This window comes from Sorex araneus, chromosome 5 (genome assembly GCF_027595985.1).
Source record: "Sorex araneus isolate mSorAra2 chromosome 5, mSorAra2.pri, whole genome shotgun sequence".
Lineage (NCBI taxonomy): Eukaryota > Metazoa > Chordata > Mammalia > Eulipotyphla > Soricidae > Sorex > Sorex araneus.
The window spans coordinates 104,442,640-104,461,757 of record NC_073306.1 but is presented as its reverse complement, the minus strand read 5'-3'; the positions used below and the strand labels follow the sequence as shown (position 1 = coordinate 104,461,757).

At 43.5% G+C, this 19,118-nt stretch overlaps 1 protein-coding gene across 1 annotated transcript in view; it reads right to left on the bottom strand.

Annotated features, from left to right (window-relative positions):
* The window catches only part of REEP3 (receptor accessory protein 3), a 110,366-nt gene that overhangs the window by 22,358 nt on the left and 68,890 nt on the right, over window positions 1-19,118 (bottom strand). Inside the window, exons 3-5 of the mRNA XM_055138892.1 lie at window positions 5,353-5,429; window positions 543-663; window positions 276-389 (exon numbers count right to left, since the gene is read on the bottom strand). Of these exons, the coding sequence (XP_054994867.1) occupies window positions 276-389; window positions 543-663; window positions 5,353-5,429 (312 nt within the window). The remainder of the gene's footprint in view (window positions 1-275; window positions 390-542; window positions 664-5,352; window positions 5,430-19,118) is intronic.

Genomic DNA, 19,118 nt, shown 5'->3' with positions numbered 1-19,118 from the left:
AAAAATAAACAGAAAGTTACCAGAATTTTAAAATAATTTGAAATAAGTTCCACCCCTTTATCCATTGATTTAATTTTTTTTTTCTTTTTGGTCACACCCAACATTGCACAGGGGTTAATCCTGGTTGATGCACTCAGGAATTACTTCTGAGGGTGCTTGGGGGATCATATGGGATGCTTGGAATTGAACCCGGGTCAGCCATGTACAAGGCAAACGCCGTACCCGATGTGCTATCACTCCAGCCCTCTGACTTAATATATTAACTAAAAAATTACCTTCACTGCTGCAGTGACAGCAGCAGTAGCAGCCAAGTTTAAACCTTGCCGCCCAAAGTTTACCATGGTTTCATAGCCTCGTTCCTTTGCTTGTACTATATAATCATCAATCTCCTGGAAAAAAAAAAAGTTTAGAATTTAAAAATAGTGACAAAAAGCCCCCAAGCTAGGACTTCCCTCTGTAAGTTTCACTAATTTTACAGCATAAAGCATGCAGTTATGTGCATTTTAACAGATGATCTATAGAAATAATTGTATATATCTTACCCTTTCCTTAGAAGAAAGAAGAGGATGAAGGAATTTTCTATACATTAAACTTGCTCCTTTGGTGTAGGGAGAAAGCAGCCATATGACAAAAGCAATTTTCAGTTCATAGTATAGGGGGAACCTACCAAGAAAAAAAAAACTGGTAAAAATCAACTGCAAACAATGAGGAAATCACAAAATGAGTTAAAAAAAAAGGGGGGGCATTCCTGGTGATACTCAGGGGTTACTCCTGCCTCTACACTTCAGGAATCATTCTGGCAGTGCTCAAGGGACCATATGGGGTGCCAGGAGTTAAACTGGGGTCGACTGTATGCAAGACAAGTGTAGTATCTCTCTGGTTGCAACAAAATAGCCTTTCCCCTGTTGACCCAAGTTTATTTTTAAAATATTTATAATTGTTTTAATTTTTGTTCTGTGTGTGTGTGTACAATAATGGTCTCTCATGAACATAGTTCCAACACCACACCCATCACCAGTGTACCCACCACCCTCCCTCCAAGGCAGTTTCCCAGTTATGTGTGTGGCCTCTGGATTTTTCTACCTCACTGTGTATCTTTAAGTACCCCATTTGAGGGAGACCATTCTGAACCCTACCGTCTGACTCACTTCACTCAGTACAACAGCCTCTAGTTCCATCCACGTTGTGGGAAACTGCACAATTCTGTTCCTTCTTAGAACTGCATATTATCCCAACAGAGATCACAAAATAATTTTTTTAAAAAGCTCCATAATGGGGGCCAGAGTGATAGCACAGTGGGTAGGGCATTTGCCTTGCATGCAGCTGACCTGGGTTCAATCCCTGGCATCCCCTGAGCAATGCTGGATGTGACCCAAAGAGCAAAAAAAAAAAAAGCTCCATAATGGTGCTAAGTCTCCATATGTAAAACCGAATCATTAGGTAAACAATAATTTTTTCTTTTTTTTGGGGTCACACCTGGCAATGCACAGGGGTTACTCCTGGCTCTACACTCAGGAATCACCCCTGGAAGTGTTCAGAGGACCATATGGGATGCTGGGAATCGAACCCAGGTCGGCCGCGTGGAAGGCAAACACCCTACCCGCTGTACTATTGCTCCAGCCTCAAGATTTTTTTTTTTTTTTTTTTTTTAAAGACCAAAACCAACTGTACTCCTTGGGGCCACTTCCCGCACTGGTGAGCCCTGCAGTGCTGAGGACTGACCTTGCCTCACCCAGGGCTGATGGGTGCTCTGCTACTTGAGCCATCTCCCTGATCCAAGAAAATTATGTCTGAAAGCCATGAATTAGTGTCACTAACTATAATGAAAGAGTGACCTTATAATGGAAGAGATGCAAACCTTCTGGGACAAGACTCTTCCCTTGAAGTAAGCAAAAGCCAACTGCCAAACTGACTCTAGCAGTTTAGAAAGGCCAAAAAAATGCATTAGTAGCATTTTGCTTTTAGAAAACAACTTGATATGTACTCCAAGTACATAACGCTATGTATACATCCTTCTCTGTCTCAGAACTCCCAGAAAACTTCCCCTCTAATCTCATTTGGTCAGAATTATAGTAATTGGCTGGCCTAAATCGTTTGCTTGCAAAGCCAATGGAATGACTGTTGTGGTAGGCGAGAGATATGCCTTCCCTGGAGGCTGAGTGCATTGTAGTTTATGCTCTGCTTAGCCAACAGAATCTGTAAGTGAATATTATGTCACAAACACACAGAGAAATGTTAAATGCCCCCTGATCCCCTCACCTAATGCCCCACTTTTTTGTTTAATCTGCTTCTGATCATAGGAACAATGGATTCCTCAGACGTGGATCCCAAATGAGAAGACAAGAATTTAAACTGAGCTAAATCCAGATTAACATTACAGTTGAAGGGCTGGAGAGATAAAACAGTGGATAGGGTGTTTGCTCTGCGAGGGGATGACCTGGATTCTATCTGCAGTGCCTCATATGGTCCCCAAGTCCACCAGGAGGGATTCCTGAGTGCTGAGCCAGAAGTAAGCCCTGAGCACCACTGGATATGGCCCCCCCAAAAAAATAAAACAGAAGTTGCAATTGACCATTTGCCTTTATATAGTTTGAGCAAGAAAAAATTTTCAGGACTAGAAAGAGAGCAGAGCGGGTAGAGTGCTTGCCTTGCATGCAGCTGGCCTGGGTTCAGTCTCTGGCAACCTCTATAGTCCCTGAAGCTCTACTAGGAGTGATCCTAAGTGAAAAATCAGCAGTAAGCCCTGAGCATCACTGGGTATAGCCCAAAGCCAAATAAACAACAACAAAAATGTTTTCCCAACCCATTGTACTTTTAAAAGGGTTATTGCCACAGCAAATATTAATGCAAATTAACTTCATTGTGAGGGACAATCATGGGTGTTCTAGTAAGTACTAAGCTGCATAATAAATGAACAAATGTGGGCTCTTCTGATGAGGCAGACAGGCGGGGGCTATTATCCAGTCCTCAAAGAGTTTTGAACTTCCATTGTTCATGGTAAATTACTTCCATTTTTTACTCCTTAGTAATATATATGATACATTTACAATTAAAATTTTTTTTTTCATTTTTTGTAAACCTGGCAGTGCTCAGGGATTACTCCTGGCTCTGCATTCAGGGATCATGGCTAGCAGAGTTATGGGATGGTGAAGATTGAACCCAGGTCGGCTGCAGGCAAGGCAAGTGCCTATCTGCTATATATTCCCTTGGGTTGCTTCCAGCAGTGTTTAGAGGACCCTATGGTGCTTAGAGGTGCTTAGAGGACCCTATGGTGCTTAGAGGACCCTATGGTGCTAGGGATTTAGCCAGGCCAGCTATATGCAAAATAAACGCCTCAACCCTTATACTATCTCTTTGGCCTTCCCAGAGAAAAACTTTTTTTTCTTTTTGGGTCACACCTGGCGATGCACAGGGGTTACTCCTGGATCTGCACTCAGGAATTACTCCTGGCAGTGCTCAGGGGACCATATGGGATGCTGGGAATCGAACCCAGGTCGGGCGCGTGCAAGGCAAACGCCCTACCCACTGTGCTATGCTCCAGCCCCTCCCAGAGAAAAACTTTAAAAAAGAACTTGAGACTTATGGGACTGCCAAGGCTGTGTTCTACTGTTTAAAAACATAAACAAGAAAAACAAATCTTTCCTTAAACCCCTACACCAAAAACATAACAAGTAATGAATAAGATTTGGGACAATGAAAGGAAGAGAAATGGGGAACCAAATATAGAGACGCTCATAAGTAAGAAAAGATTTTTAGGAAGATATAACTGTAAAATGATAAACTTTGAGGTTAAAAACATTCTTTAAATTTGCCTCACGGTATTTGGGGAAAGCTGCTGAGGGTGGCAATGAGCAGGAATACGCGAATGGTTGTTGCCAGTCTGAATGTTTATAGGGGAGAGTTTTTTTTTTATTATAAAGAAATTTTTTTTATTAGTTTATTTTTAATTAGAGAGTCATCATGAGGGTACAGTTACAGATCCATACATCTTTGTGCTCATGTTTCCCCCATACAAAGTTCGATAGCCCATCCCTTCACCAGTGCCCATTCTCCACCACCAGTAAACCCAACATCCCTCCCCCCCTCCCCAGTCCCGTCTCCCCCCACCCCACCCTGCCACTATGGCAGGGAATTCCCTTTTGTTCTCTCTCTCTGATTAGGTGTTGTGGTTTGCAATAAAGGTGTTGAGTGGCCATTGTGTTCAGTCTCTAGTCTGTATTCGGCCCGCATCATCTTTCCCCCACATGACCTCCAACCACATTTTACTTGGTGGTCCCTTCCCTGAGTTACCCAGAATGAGAGACCAGCCTCCAAGCCATGGAGACAATCTCCTGGTACTTATTTCTACTATTCTTGGGCGTTAGTCTTATAGTCTATTATTCTATATTCCACAGATGAGTGCAATCTTTCTATGTCTGTCTCTCTCTTTCTGACTCATTTCACTTAGCATGATACTTTCCATGTTGATCCACTTATATGCAAACGTCATGACCTCATTTTTTCTAACAGCTGCATAGTATTCCATTGTATAGATGTATCAGAGTTTCTTCAACCAGTCATCTGTTCTAGGGCACTCGGGTTTTTTCCAGATTCTGGCTATTGTAAACCGTGCTGCGGTGAACATATAAGTGCATATGTCACTTCGACTATACTTTTTGGCTTTTCTGGGATATATTCCCAGCAGTGGTATTGCTGGGTCAAATGGGAGGTCAACCTCTAGTTTTTTGAGAATCGTCCATACTGTTTTCCAAAAGGGCTGAACTAGCCGGCATTCCCACCAGCAGTGTAGAAGGGTCTATAGGGGAGAGTTTTAAGGAAGGGGATGGTATGTTAGAACCAGATGCTGTGGGCTTCAAAGAAGTCATTTAAAGAGCAATACAGAAATGATCAGTGTAGAAAAAAGGATAAAGACACTACGTGTCTTTATCCAAAGATAATAGGAGGTGTTTGGGAGGCGGGCAGGGGGTGGCATATGGGGACAAGGATGTGTTATCTTTTTTGTTTGGTTGGTTTTTCGGTTTTGGCTCACACTCAAATTTGCCTTAAGCCTGGCTCAGTGCTCAGTGGTCATTCCTGGTGGAACTACAGGGCCATATGGGGATCAAACCTGGGTGGGATGTATGCAAACCAAGTGCTCCCCGCTCTGTACAATCTCTCCAGCCTAAGATGAGTTCTCTTTACTTAAGGGAAACTATAAGGAAAGTAATGCTGTTCTGGGGAAACTAGTAGAAGAAAATGAGACACTGGCTCCTTAGGTTACTTGATCAAATTCACTCAGTTAATAGCCAAAACAGGGGAAGAGCTCTGGATATTTGATAATAAGTCTGGCCCTTTCTTGGTACTAGAACTTACCAAGCAACTGTTAGATCTGCTATTGTTTCAACCACAGTGTAGAGAGCAAAGACAATCCAGTACATCATCCATCGAACCTGAAAATAATAAAAATATTTATAAAATAATAGACTACCATTATTTTATATATATATTTCTAGAAACAAATAGCATGTTATATCAAATGCAGAAGATGAAGGTTTAATTCTCAGAGGTGTTTATGCTTGAGTTCCTTATAATTACTGTATCATATATCTTAGACAACAAGAATGAAATATAACAACTCCAAGCCTGATCAAAAATAATGTAGGAGTGGGGTTAGAGTGATAACATAGTGGGGTAGGGTGTTTGCCTTGCATGCAGCTGATCCAAATTCGATTCCCAGCATCCCATATAGTCCCCTGAGCACTGCCAGGAGTAATTCCTGAGTGCATGAGCCAGGAATAACCCCTGAGCATCGCCAGGTGTGACCCCTCCCCCCAAAAAATGTAGGAGTATGGACCGGGCAGACAGCTCAAAGGGCTGCAGTATGTGTTTTACAAGGGTCATCCCTGAGCACCTCTGCGTGTGACCCCAAAAGGGGAAATGAATATATACACATGCATACATATAGATATAATGTATATGCAACTGCACATATATGATGTAGGAATACATATGTATGTATATATAAAATGTAGAAATATAAATATATTTTAAAATAAGATGCATTTTGGGGATAGAATCCAAAGTCTCACAGGCAAGTACTCTATTGCGGAGCTCCATGGCTTATGGCTGTATTTCATTAACTGCGGCAAAATTCATTAAAATATATTATTCTTGGGCTGAGCAGTAGAGCACTTGCCTTCCATGTACACAGCTCTAGTTATACTGAAAAAAAAAAGAAAGAAAAAGCTAATATATTTATCTACATGCTTCTTTGTGATTACTATTGGTTATTAACAAGAAATGATATGACCACATTTAATACTGGTTACATATTTATATTTTAAGCCCCATATCTCAATCATAGACACAATTAGAACATTTATCCAAGAATGATTCTGGGTTTTAGCAACTATAGTACCAGTCACTTGGTCTGAGAGTACCAGGCTGGAGAGACAGCCCAGCAGGTTGCGCACGTGTGTTGTACGCAGAATGCCCTAGTTTGATCCCGAACACTGCCAGTAGTGATCCCTAAGCAGCCCTAAACACGGTTGTGTGTGGTCCCCAAACCAACCCTCAACCCCTGAAATACAACCAAAAGAAAAAGAAAGTGTAATATTAATGTCATCTTCCTCTTTCCAGATGCATAAAGCTACAGCTGCTTGTACATTCCTATTTCTTCTCCTCCAGCGGTGCTTGCATTAGACCGAAGGTTTTGTGTTTTCAAATTCAAGTGTTGAAATCCTAACTTCAAATGTGTATGAGGAGGCAGGGTCTTCAGTAAGGGATCGAGTCATGAGGGTAGAGCCCTCATGAACTGGATTAATGTCCTCCAAAAGGACTCCCGAGAGATGTTTCCCCCTTCACTGTGCCATCTATGCAATAGGGAGTAGACCTCACGCCTTAATCTTGAATTTCCCAGCCTCCAGACATATCTGTTGTCTATAAAATACCCAAATCTACAATGTGTTTGTTATACTAGCTTGAACGAACTAATCAGGACAGTTTAACCTCTTGCCTGGTGTGGAGCATCCTAAGAGGACACTGAGACTTTGGTGTTTTATCTACCAATCCGTTTCACTGAATGAGACAATTTTCTTCGTTTTAAAAAAATGGTTTACTTTTGGTTTTGGGGGTTGGAGCGCTCTGATACCACGTGGTCCCCTAAGCACCCACTAGTACTGACTCCTGAGCATAGAGCAGGGGTAGCCTGTGCCTTAAAAAAAGGGACGGAGGGTGGGAGTTGTAAGATATATATACAGGGGCTGGAGTGATAGCACAGCGGGTAGGGCGTTTGCCTTGCACATGGCCGACCCGGGTTCAAATCCCAGCATCCCATATGGTCCCCTGAGCACCGCCAGGAGTAACTCCTGAGTGCAGAGCCAGGAGTAACCCCTGTGCATCGCCAGGTGTGACCCAAAAACCATATATATATATATATATATATATATATATATATATACAATATATACACAGCGAAATATACTGCAGCTATAAGAAATGAGGAAGCTTCCAGTTCGCTGCATCTTGTATGGGAAAGAAGGATATATCACTGTATCACTGTCATTGTCATCCTGTTGCTCATCGATTTGCTCGAGCGGGCACCAGTAACGTCTCCATTGTGAGACTTGTTACTGTTTTTGGCATATCGAATAAGCCACAGGTAGCTTGTCAGGCTCTGCCGTGCAGGCGGGATACTCTTGGTAGCTTGCCAGCTCTCCGAGAGGGATGGAGGAATCGAACCCGGGTCTGCTGCGTGCAAGGCAAATGCCCTACCCACTGTGCTATCGCTCCAGTCCAAGGATATATCATATTAAGCAAAATAACTAAGATGGAGAAGAATAAATACTGAATGACCTTGCTCATCTGTGGTATGCAGAGAAATAAAACATGGACATGGACAGTATCAAAAAAGAACAAACCTTGGCCTTGGGTTACAAAACTGAGATTACTGAATTGGGGGAAGGGAGCGTGAGGGGAAGATGAGGTGGACTAGAAATGATATCAGATCATTGGTGGAAGGTCTTAGGCACTTTGGTAGTGATGAGGTCTAGTAACGTGTGTATATATATCAAGATCATAAATGTTCATACTACTGTTACATGTTACCTAAATTATCATAATAAAATAATTTAAAACTATCAAATTAAAACACAAAAAATGATTCACCATGCTAAAACCACAGTGTTTGCTCTTCTTTTCTCTTTTCTGTTCAATATTCTACCTAATGTACAAAATTATACTGGGTAGGAGCTGAACTAAGTGTATTGTATATATTAATTCACTTATTACTCACAACATTACATGGTAGGAAGCACAATTATTCCCATTAAAAAGAAATGGGGGCAGAGAAATGAAATGCCTTGTTCATTTAGCTAGCATATGAATTCAAGCTGGCTAACTCTGGAATTATTATTAACCATTACACTATGATAGTAAAAAAACATGAGGAGCTGCTGAATGTGAGGTCCAGGAATAATCACTTCCTCCTTATTCTTATCCTAATGACAAATATATATATATATACATATGGAACATATATACATACATACATATATACTGAATCATATAGTATCTTTAGTTATTTACGTGCCATCCACCACATTTTCCTATTCACCATCTCTATTGAACTGTTTCTTTTATTTTTTCATTTTTGGAATTGAACCAGGGCCTCACAGGGCCCTGCAGGTGTACTAATCTGGTCTCCCATCTGACTGTTTCTTCGGAGTTTCTCTCAAGACCCTCTGCTGTAGTCTTAAGTTCACCTATGTTTTTAAAATCCAATATTTGTTTGAGGGTTTTCCCGTCCTTGTTATAAAATTTTATAGTGTCTGTCCATTACTTTTCCGATTTCATTTAACACTGTTTATGCTAACAAACAGCACAACAGCTGCCGCAAACTCTTTCAGGCAGGCTACTCAGTTCCACTCATCTGAACTCGAAACCCCACCCCCACCCCCACACCCTGGGTTTTTGTTTTGCTTCATCATTTGTGGCAAATTCCTGTTTCCTGATCTTGTTAGTATTGTAAATCAGCTATTGTGTAGAGGGAGTTGTGCAGAACTTGAATCAGATTTGTAGGCTGCAGGATGCAATCCCAGAATCCTGCAGTGGTGATTGCTTTATATACCGATACTTCTGCACCTGTTTAGAGATTGGTAGTATACTGCCAACAGAAGGTAGGGGTCGAGGCAGTAGAGGAACGGGGTTACTGCTGGAGGAACCATGCCTTCAAGCTTGCCAAGGGATGTGTGGGAGAGAGACAAGCAAAATTGCTAATCTCCCTCTCCCCTTTAGTCTGGTCCCCCACCCCCACACACCCCTTGGCCTAGTCTGAGGTACAGGTTCTGCTACCTAACTCTTCCGAGGGTCACACACACACACACACATACCCCTTGGCCTAACTCTTCTGAGGGTCTCACACACACACACACACAGACACACAGACACACACCCCCATTGGCCTAGTCTGAGGTACAGGTTCTGCTACCTAACTCTTCCGAGGGTCACACACACACACACACACACTCCTTGGCCTAACTCTTCTGAGGGTCTCTCTCACACACACACACACACACACACACACACACACACACACACACACACACACACACACACACACACACACACACACACACCACCCCCTCTTGGCCTAGTCTGAGGTACAGGTTCTCTCTCTCTCTCCCCTCCCCCCACTCCTTCCCGCTTGGTCTGAGGTCCAGGTCTGTAGGCTACATAGGGTTCACAGGTGGGAAGCAGCGCAGGTGATTATCAAAATCCAGTCGTGTCATGAACAGTAATTTTAAAAAATGCCCCTGACTTAACAACATTTAATTCTGGAGCTTTGGGCTCGTCCACACCACAGAAACTCAACATGGTCCCGGTTCAGTTCGCAGCCTCTCTTACGGGGTCCAAGCAAGCTCATTCCTGTCCCAACAAGCTCACAACTGCTGACCCACAGGTTAACTGTCAGTCTCCGCCCGAGCCGGGAACACACAGGCTGTCACAGGAAACATCTCTCTGCCGCAGGCACGGCCCTCAGCAGAGGCGCAGCCCTTCCAGTCCCGCCAGCTGTCTGCAGTTGATCTGCTCCCCAGCATCCTGCCGCTCCCGGGACAATAGCCTCTCTGTTTTGCTCTGAGTCAGCCTCCCTCCCTCTCACCCGTGCGTGTGGGGGAGGCCTGCTGGGGGATTCTATTTATAGTTTTGCCTACTCTCTCCCGAATCTCGCTTGCTTCTCCTCGCAAAGGCGCATCTCCTCCGGTTGGGCTGTCTGACCCATTTCCAAGGCCTATATTTCACTGTGTTGATTATTCAGTTCAAAACTCAGAGGGAGGAGTGTCTAGTGTCTTTTACTTGTCCTACATCAGGCTGGAATCTCTCGAGTAGCTTTTAATGTATGTAAACAAATCAATTAAAAAGAGTCATGAAAAAGTTGAGAAGCAATGTCTTAGGACCCATGAATACTATTTCCTTGTAGAAAATCTGGAATTAAAAAATTTCCCGAAGCAAATAATTGGTCTGCGTTTGAAATACAGAAACTGATTAGTAAGATTGTCTCTAATTTTAAAAGATTAAATGTTCTCTCTAGCTTTTCACTTTCATGAGTTCTCTTAAATGTCTCAGAGCTGCCAGTTCCAAGCATGTGGCCCAGGTTGCAGATTTTTTCCCCCAAGGTTAAAAAGTCTTTGCATGTTTTCTCTCTGCCCTCCCCCGTTTTTTTTTTTTTTTTTTTCAGAATCATCCTGAGCTCAGATGCACACTTACACTTTTCAAATCCAAACATTAATTTAGTACTTTGACCTTCCAATTGTGTCAACAATATTATCCCCGTCCCTAAAAAGAAATGGAGAGAAATAAAATGAACAGAAAAAGAAACGCACTTTTATGGAGCCAGATGGAATCTTGGAGGTAATCAAGTTGTTTTGAACTCTTCACTGGAAAAAACTGAGATCATTACAAGAGAAACCACTCTGATTGGCTTCCTCCACTCACCATAGGGCTCTTGAGGAGAGGACAAGAAACCCTAGCTCTCCATGGGGTAGAGCAGAAAAACATTCCTTTCATTTTATTGTGGCCTAAAATAAAGTTCACGGGGTCACTAAGCTGGAAGTGACTGAAGGAGGCACAGTCTACCTTGACTTAAAGAGGCAGGTCTCACTGCCAGCCGACCAGTCCTGTCAGATCTTGGAGATTTCCTGATTCTCCCTCCCTCTCCTGTACTCAGCACAAGAATTTCAGTGTAAACATTATCACCTTCTTTCCCAGGAAAGAGGCTCCTTAAATTGTTTCACTCTTGGAAAGCTCAGCAATTTTTTTTTCTTTTTGGGTCACACCCCACGGTGCTCAGGGGTCTCTCCTGGAAGGGGACTGTACAAATAATAACCGACTAGTTCTCAAGCAAATTAGAGCTGCTTTACATCCCATCAGTTTCTTTTTTTTTTTTTTTTTTGCTTTTTGGGTCACACCCAGCAATGCACAGGGGTCACTCCTGGCTCATGCACTCAGGAATCACCCCTGGCGGTGCTCAGGGGACCATATGGGATGCTGGGATTTGAACCCGGGCCAGCCCTATGCAAGGCAAACACCCTACCCACTGTACTATCACTCCAGCCCCAAGCTCAGGTAATTTTCAGAAAAATAAAACTATTTATGTCAGTGTCGTTCATTTTTCACAAGAATCATTGTATGGTTATGATCTTCCAAATGGCCAAAATTATAACTTTATACTGTACCATCTTGGTTTATCTATTAATAAAATCGAGTAGAGATGAAGGGGACCGTACAAATAATAACCGACTAGTTCTCAAGCAAATTAGAGCTGCTTTATATCCCATCAGTTTCTTTCCTTTTTTTTTTTTTTTTTTTGCTTTTTGGGTCACACCCAGCAATGCACAGGGGTCACTCCTGGCTCATGCACTCAGGAATCACCCCTGGCGGTGCTCAGGGGACCATATGGGATGCTGGGATTTGAACCCGGGTTGGCCGCGTGCAAGGCAAACGCCCTACCCGCTGTGCTATCACTCCAGCCCCACATCCCATCAGTTTCTAAAGGATCCTCGTTGTAAGTCACATGCTTGCATTTAGATTTTGGACACGTATTCAAATTCATGTTAAACTCTCAAATGAGCATCTTAAAGATAAGTAATGCTAATTTCTGAAAATATTTTAGGTTGTGAGAACACAAGGAATGTTAGAAAAATTTTAAAAAGAAGAAAAAAGGAGAGCATGCTTTTTTAGTTAAAAAAACAACCAACTATCCCCTTACTAGGATGTTTCTGGAAAATTCCTAGGGTATTGATTAAATTAAACACAAGTAAAATTCCACAATTTTATCTTCTTTTTTTTTTCCTTTTCGGATCACACCCAGCGATGCACAGGGGTTACTCCTGGCTTTGCACTCAGGAATTCCTCCTGGTGGTGCTCAGGGGACCATATGAGATGCTGGGGATCGAACCCGGGTCGGCCGCGTGCAAGGCAAACGCCCTACTCGCTGTGTTATTGCTCCAGCCCCCATAATTTTATCTTTAATGAATAATTTCTTTGACAGCTTGCTCTTCAAAACATATGGCTTCCTTTGTTCTCTTTATCAGAAATATAGAAGTTAAAAAAGGCTGACTTCAGGCATAGTTAAATGAATTCAATGAGTGTGTTACTTGTAGGAACAAGAAACTTAACCTTGAGAAGAGAAAATATTGCTTTCTACTTCTATTTAGTTAGTATTTTACACCAAATGATTACTCAGCAAAACTTTTATTAGAATTTGTATGTCCAGCCCACTGAACCTACCATTTACGGTTTTGCCCAAAAATAATAACAGAGAGTAATTGAGAGAGAGAGAAGAGAGAGAGAGAGAGAGAGAGAGAGAGAAAGAGAGAAAGAGAGAAAGAGAGACCTGTCATAAAATAAAAACACTGTGACTTGCAACAAGGATGCTTTTAAAAATTGATGGGATGTGTAGCCTCCCTTGAAAACTATCACTGTTAGGTCTCCTTCACCTCTACTCGACTTTATTAATAACCAAGACTATTAAAAACCAAGACTATTAGTATATGAAGATGAAGTTTTCTTTTTTCCTTGATACCCTCCAGAGCAATGAAAACACTAATGACAAAATACAGCCCTAAAACCAAAAATAGGGTAAGAAAATTATCATATTGTTAATCTTCTGTCTGTCCATAACCAAATACAACAAAGCAACTGTGATTAAGTATAATGCAGAGCCGGAGTACAGCGGGTAGGGTATTCGTCTTGTCCACGGCCGACCTGGGTTCAACCCCTGGCATTCCATATGGCCCCCCGAGCACCACCAGGAGTGGTTTCTAAGTGCAGAGCTAAGAGAAATTCCTGAGCATCGCCAGGTGTGACCCAAAAAGCTAAAAAAAAAGGTATAATGCAAGTTGCTGGAGAGGTAGTACTAAAGGTAAGGTTCTTGGCATGCATGCAGCTACAGCCCCGATCACTTCAGTGGTCCCTACAGTACCACTAAGGGTCATCCTTAAGCACAGAGCCAGGAGTTGTCCCTAAGTACCACCTGGTGTATCCCCCTTTCTCCCCCTCTCCCCCAAGTGTCATACACGTAAATTTGGTCACTTTGATGATCCACATTCTTTTTTTTTTTTCTTTTTGGGTCACACCTAGCGATGCACAGAGGTTACTCCTGGCTCTGCACTCAGGAATCACCCCTGGCGGTGCTCAGGGACCATATGGGATGCTGGGAATCGAACCCGGGTCAGCCGAGTGCAAGGCAAACGCCCTACCCGCTGTGCTATTGCTCCAGCCCCGATCCACATTCTTATTTTTTTTTTATAGCTTGTCATTGTGAATACCTAACATTTATTTTGTTTTTGTTTTTGTTTTATTATTATTATTTTTTAATTTTTCATTGAGTCACCATGTGGAAAGTTACAAAGTTTTCAGGTTTAAATCTCAGTTATACAATGCTCGAATACCCATCCCTTCACCAGTGCTCATATTCCACCACCAAGAATCCCAGTATAGCTCCACCCCGCCCCCTCACACCCCAAACCCCCCCACGCCCCTAGCCCCCCCACCCTTAGCCCCCCCCCTGCCTGTGTAACTAATAAATTTCACTTTACTTTCACTTTGATTGCATACAATATTTCAACAAAACTCACTATTATTGTTTGGAGAGTCTCTCCCCTAAAGTCAGACCTGCTGAAAAGGAAGCATTAGATAATTTGTTTTCCATTGCTGAGGATGAAGAGGTATGAGGTCGAGTGACCACACTTAGCGGCCTCTCAGTTTTGGGTTTCTGTAATTTAGTATTTTACCACATTCTTATTTTATTCTAAAAGGCTACTGTGTGGGCTGGAGAGATAGCACAGCGGGTAGGGCGTTTGCCTTGCACGCGGCCGACCCGGGTTCAAATCCCAGCATCCCATATGGTCCCCTAAGCATGGCCAGGGGTAATTCCTGAGTGCAAAGCCAGGAGTAACCCCTGTGCATCGCCAGGTGTGACCCAAAAAGCAAATAAATAAATAAATAAATAAATAAAATAAAAGGCTACTGGTGTCATCTTCAGAGATCAAGTGTTATGTTTTGGGGGGCCAGGGCTGGAGTGCATGCCTAGCATGCAGAAGCCCTGGATTGAATTACCAATACTGTAGTGTCCTCTGATCTCTGCAGTATGGTTCTAGTGGCCCCATGTACAGCCAGGTATCACTGGGAGCCCTGTGTCATGGGGAGTGGTCCTGACACCTCCTGAGCACTGCTTGGGAGACACACCCACCGAGTCCAAAGTATGTTCTGGGGAAAGCAGGAACAAACAGTACCTCTTTACAGTTCTAAAACAACTTGCAATAACCACAAATGGTTGTTTAGATTCTGGGTTTCTGAAGACTGTTCAGTAACAAGAAAGCTGTTTTCTTTCAACTCTCTTTGAGGGCCAGGGAGATGGCTGAAAGGAATGGAGAGGATGGTCTGATCACGATGTGACCCCAGAACACTTTTAAGAGCAACTCCCCCTCTCCTCCTCTATCCGCGCGCGCACACACACACACACACACACACACACACACACACACACACACACACACACACACACTCAGCATGAAGCCATGAGCAGCCGTGACCTCTTGCCAAGGGGTGGTCCAAAAAACTATCCAAACCAACAAAACCAACTCTGTAAACCAGGGAATTGAATTATCCAACAAAGTGAAAATTCCAAGTACCAAGCGTGGGGCCTTACACACATGCATACAATACACACTGAAATTTTGATTCCTCTCTCATATAAAACATAACATGATTCTTATGGACTCAGGTGGCATCACTGCACATGAAATACATCGACAATGCTGTAGTAAATCCTACCTACTTGATATGACAGGATTAGAAACAGGACCGTGACAGCATCTATCCTCAAGGATTTAACATTTTACCGGGAAGAGAAATGAAAAATTGCTGTGGTAAAAAAAAAATGTTCTGCTCTTTTGCTCTATTAGACACCCAGCTCCTAGTATGAGTAGATATTGCAAAACATTTGAGGAAAGCTTATAAAAGAATATTTGTCAAGTTGTGGACAAGGTTCAGGAAAACCAATAAAGGATAGAGGCATACCCTGGAGCTAACAACAGCAGGAACTGGCCTTGCCCTGAGATATGAAGGAGGGAGGCGAGGGAAAGGATTCCGGGGATGCACATCGGGTAACTGGAGGGGAAATAATCATTTCAGATGGACACTCACAGCCAATTGTGGTGGTAGCAGGGTGGGAATCAGGAGAACAGTGCTATAACCTCATTCTCCTCTTGCCTTCTGATCTTCTGTAGGAGCCTCTCAGGTTAAAATCAAACAAAAGGGGCTCCAGAGATTATGTATAGTTAAAGAACCAACTCAATGGGTCATTAGTAAAGAGAAATGGAGTAAGTAAAGAGAAATGGAGTAAACTCCACTGACAGGGGTAAATGGGAGATTCAAGTGTCCCTTAGTCTGTTAGTTCCTTAAGACATACCCAGAATTTGGGCAGGGCAGTGGCCTTGCAGTGGCTAACCCAGGTTTGATTAGTGGCATCCCATATGGTCCTCTGAGCACCACTGGGAGTAATTCCTGAATGCAGAGCCAAGAGTGACTCTTGAGCATTACCAGATGTGACCCAAACAAACAAACAAAAACCCCAATAAACATAACCCAGAATCAAAGTCATTTCTCACCACTTAGTTTTGCTTCCACAGATACCTCTGCAGCCCAGATGGCGATCATCATCTCTTGTGGGGATTGTTTTGATAGAATCCCATTTGACCATTATGCTTTCCTGGATTTATCTAGTATACAGAACCAGAGAGTCTCTTGCCTGTATGCCCGGCTGTCTTCCCCGGGGCCCCTCGGAAGGGATGGGCTCCAGCTTCCCTCCCCATCCCAAGCAGAGCTCCTGGCGGCCGAAGACCACCAGAACCTAGCTGCAGCCATGCTGGAGGCTCCTCTCTACACAGGAGAGGCCTCATGCATGAAGGTACTGCAAGAGGAACCCAGGTGTGTGTAATCCCATCAACGGTCAACATCCAAAGACTTAAAAGCAAGCTCTCAGAAGCGTGCGGCCGGCCACAAGCGGGCCGCGAGATAGCTTTAGCCTGCTTCTCCCTTTGGGAGAAATTGGCAGTCTTCTGAGAGTTTCCTGCCCACATGGGACAGCCTTGCAAGCTTCCCATGGTGTATTCATATGCAAAATCCAGTAACAAGCTGGATCTCTTTCCTGTGACCCTGAACAGCCCCCAGTGCAACATCGTTGGGAGGGCCAAGTCCAGATGGACTTCTAAGATCTCAGGGAAAGGATGAAATGAGATGTTACTGGGCCCACCCGAGAAATCGGTGTTTAATGGGCTATCGTGATCGTGACAGAACCAGAACTTTTTTTTTTTTCGATTTTTGGGTCACACCTGGCGATGCACAGGAGTTACTCCTGGCTCTGCACTCAGGAATTACTCTTGGAGGTGCTCAGGGGACCATATGGGATGCTGGGAATCGAACCCGGGTTGACTGCGTGCAAGGCAAACACCCTACCTGCTGTGCTATCGCTCTAGCCACAGAACCAGAACTTCTTAGTAGAGAACTCAAATTAGGTCATTCCTCTGCTCAAACTCCTGTTTGCCCTCACTATAATTCTTGCCTGTTGTGCAAGACTCAGTGGATCTGGTCCCAATTTCTTCTACTCTCTGGTCTCATTTGTTACTCTTAGATATCCCATTCTGCTCAGCTATACCCTTCCTTTTACTGTTTCTTTCCTGTGTCAGTTGTTCCTGCCTCGATTTCTTTGTACTTGCAGTTTTCTTGCTTGCAATGCTCATTCTCAAGTCATCCACGTAGATAGCTTATTTCACTTATTTCTTATCTCTGCTTAGACATTTATCAGAGAAGCTCTTTTTGGCTATTTGTAACCGAGTTACAAATATCAATACTGGAGGCCAAGGAGATAGTTCAAAGCAATAGGTTTGGTTCCTGGCACTGCACGGTCCCCAGAGCCTGGCTACATGACCGGTTGATCCTCCAGCACCATCTCTCAAGGCAGTGAACTGTCAGGACCATATCACTTAGTTGGGCATCACTGGGAGAGGTGCTAGGTACTCCATGCCCACTGAGTTCTGCTGGGGAGGCCTCAAAATAATTTAAAAAATAAAGTAGAATCTTGGGGTCAGAGAGATAGTACAGGACAAAGACCCTACAGGTTCAATCACTGGATCCACATATGGTCCTCAGAGCAATGCCAGGAGTGATTCCTGAGCGTGGAGTCAGAAGTAAGGCCTGAGCACAGCTGGGTGTGGCATTCATCCTCCAAATTAAAAATTCAGTACATTTGGCCCAAAGAGATAATTCAAAGGACTGTGTGTGTGTGGTGGGGGGGAGGGTTGGGGGTAGGGGTTGGGGGTGGGGAGTTGGCGTGCTCTGCATGAGGCAGGGCAGGGACTGACTGCCAGCACCATGTTACCTGAGCTGAAAGTGACCCTAGGCAAAGAACTACAGGGAGCCCCCCCAAAATAGCACAAACTCCACGTGCGGCTCCCTCCAATCAGCATCTTCCAGTTTCCCTTATTAGGTTTTATGTTTCTCTTTAGCACACATCCCATGTGAGAGAAACAGCTAATAAATATTTACTCTTTGCCCCTCTGTCCCCAAACCTTTCCCTACTAGAAACCAAGAGGACAGAAATTTTATTTTATTCACTACTGCATCCTCTGTGGTAGGCACAGAAAGTGCTCAATAACTATGTTAAAAATGTGTAATATAAACATAGGGACTGGACACAATTTGGAATATTTCTTTTTGTAAGAACTACAAAAGGCCAGATAGTGGATTGTAGGTAAACACATGGCAAATAAGTAGAAACTTGTCTTTAAGAGTCCTGGGTTCTTTCTTTATTTGTTTGCTTGATTTCTGGGTTTTAGGCTTTGGGGCCATACTTACAGTAGCGTGGGGCTCACTCCTGGCTCTGCACTCAGGGATTTCTCCCGGTGGTTTTTAGGGAATCATATGTGGTACAGGAGATTGAAACATGCAAAATAAGTGCCTTAATCTCTGTACTATGTCTCTGGTTCACAGACCTGCTTTTGTGTTTTTTGTTAAAAGGAGCAAAGATGGTACTAAATATCACCAGGAGTGATCCCTGAGTATAAACCCAGGAGTAAACCAAGAGTACAGCCAGGCATAGCTCCCGGCCCCCCAGAACCCCCCCACCCCCTAAAGCCCAATCTCCCAAACAAAACAAACAAGAGAAAAGTAGGGATGAAATTTCCTTAGAAACAAGTATCTGTATGGAAGAGGGTTGATGTGGCCGTGGGCGGAGCCTCTATCTTTACTGTTCAACACATGCGGGAAGGGGCACTTTGTTCTCATTTCTGGGCCACTTCTAGTGGTGCTTAGGGCCACCCCCAACTTGGTGCAGGAGACCATTTGGTGCTAGGATGAAACATGCGAAGAGCAGTCATCTAGCCCTTGCCACGGGCTCCCAAGCCCGAGGGGGCAGTAATCTTTTAAAACCAAGGATGGGAGAAAGAAGAGCAGATCTGAGAAAAGCAGTAAGTTGTCTGTACGTATGTTGAAAAGAGTTGTCTCCAGTATGGATGGGATAGATTATGTGGACATTGATGACCCCCGCTGCTCTGGGTGTTGGAGCAGAGGGGCTGCAATGA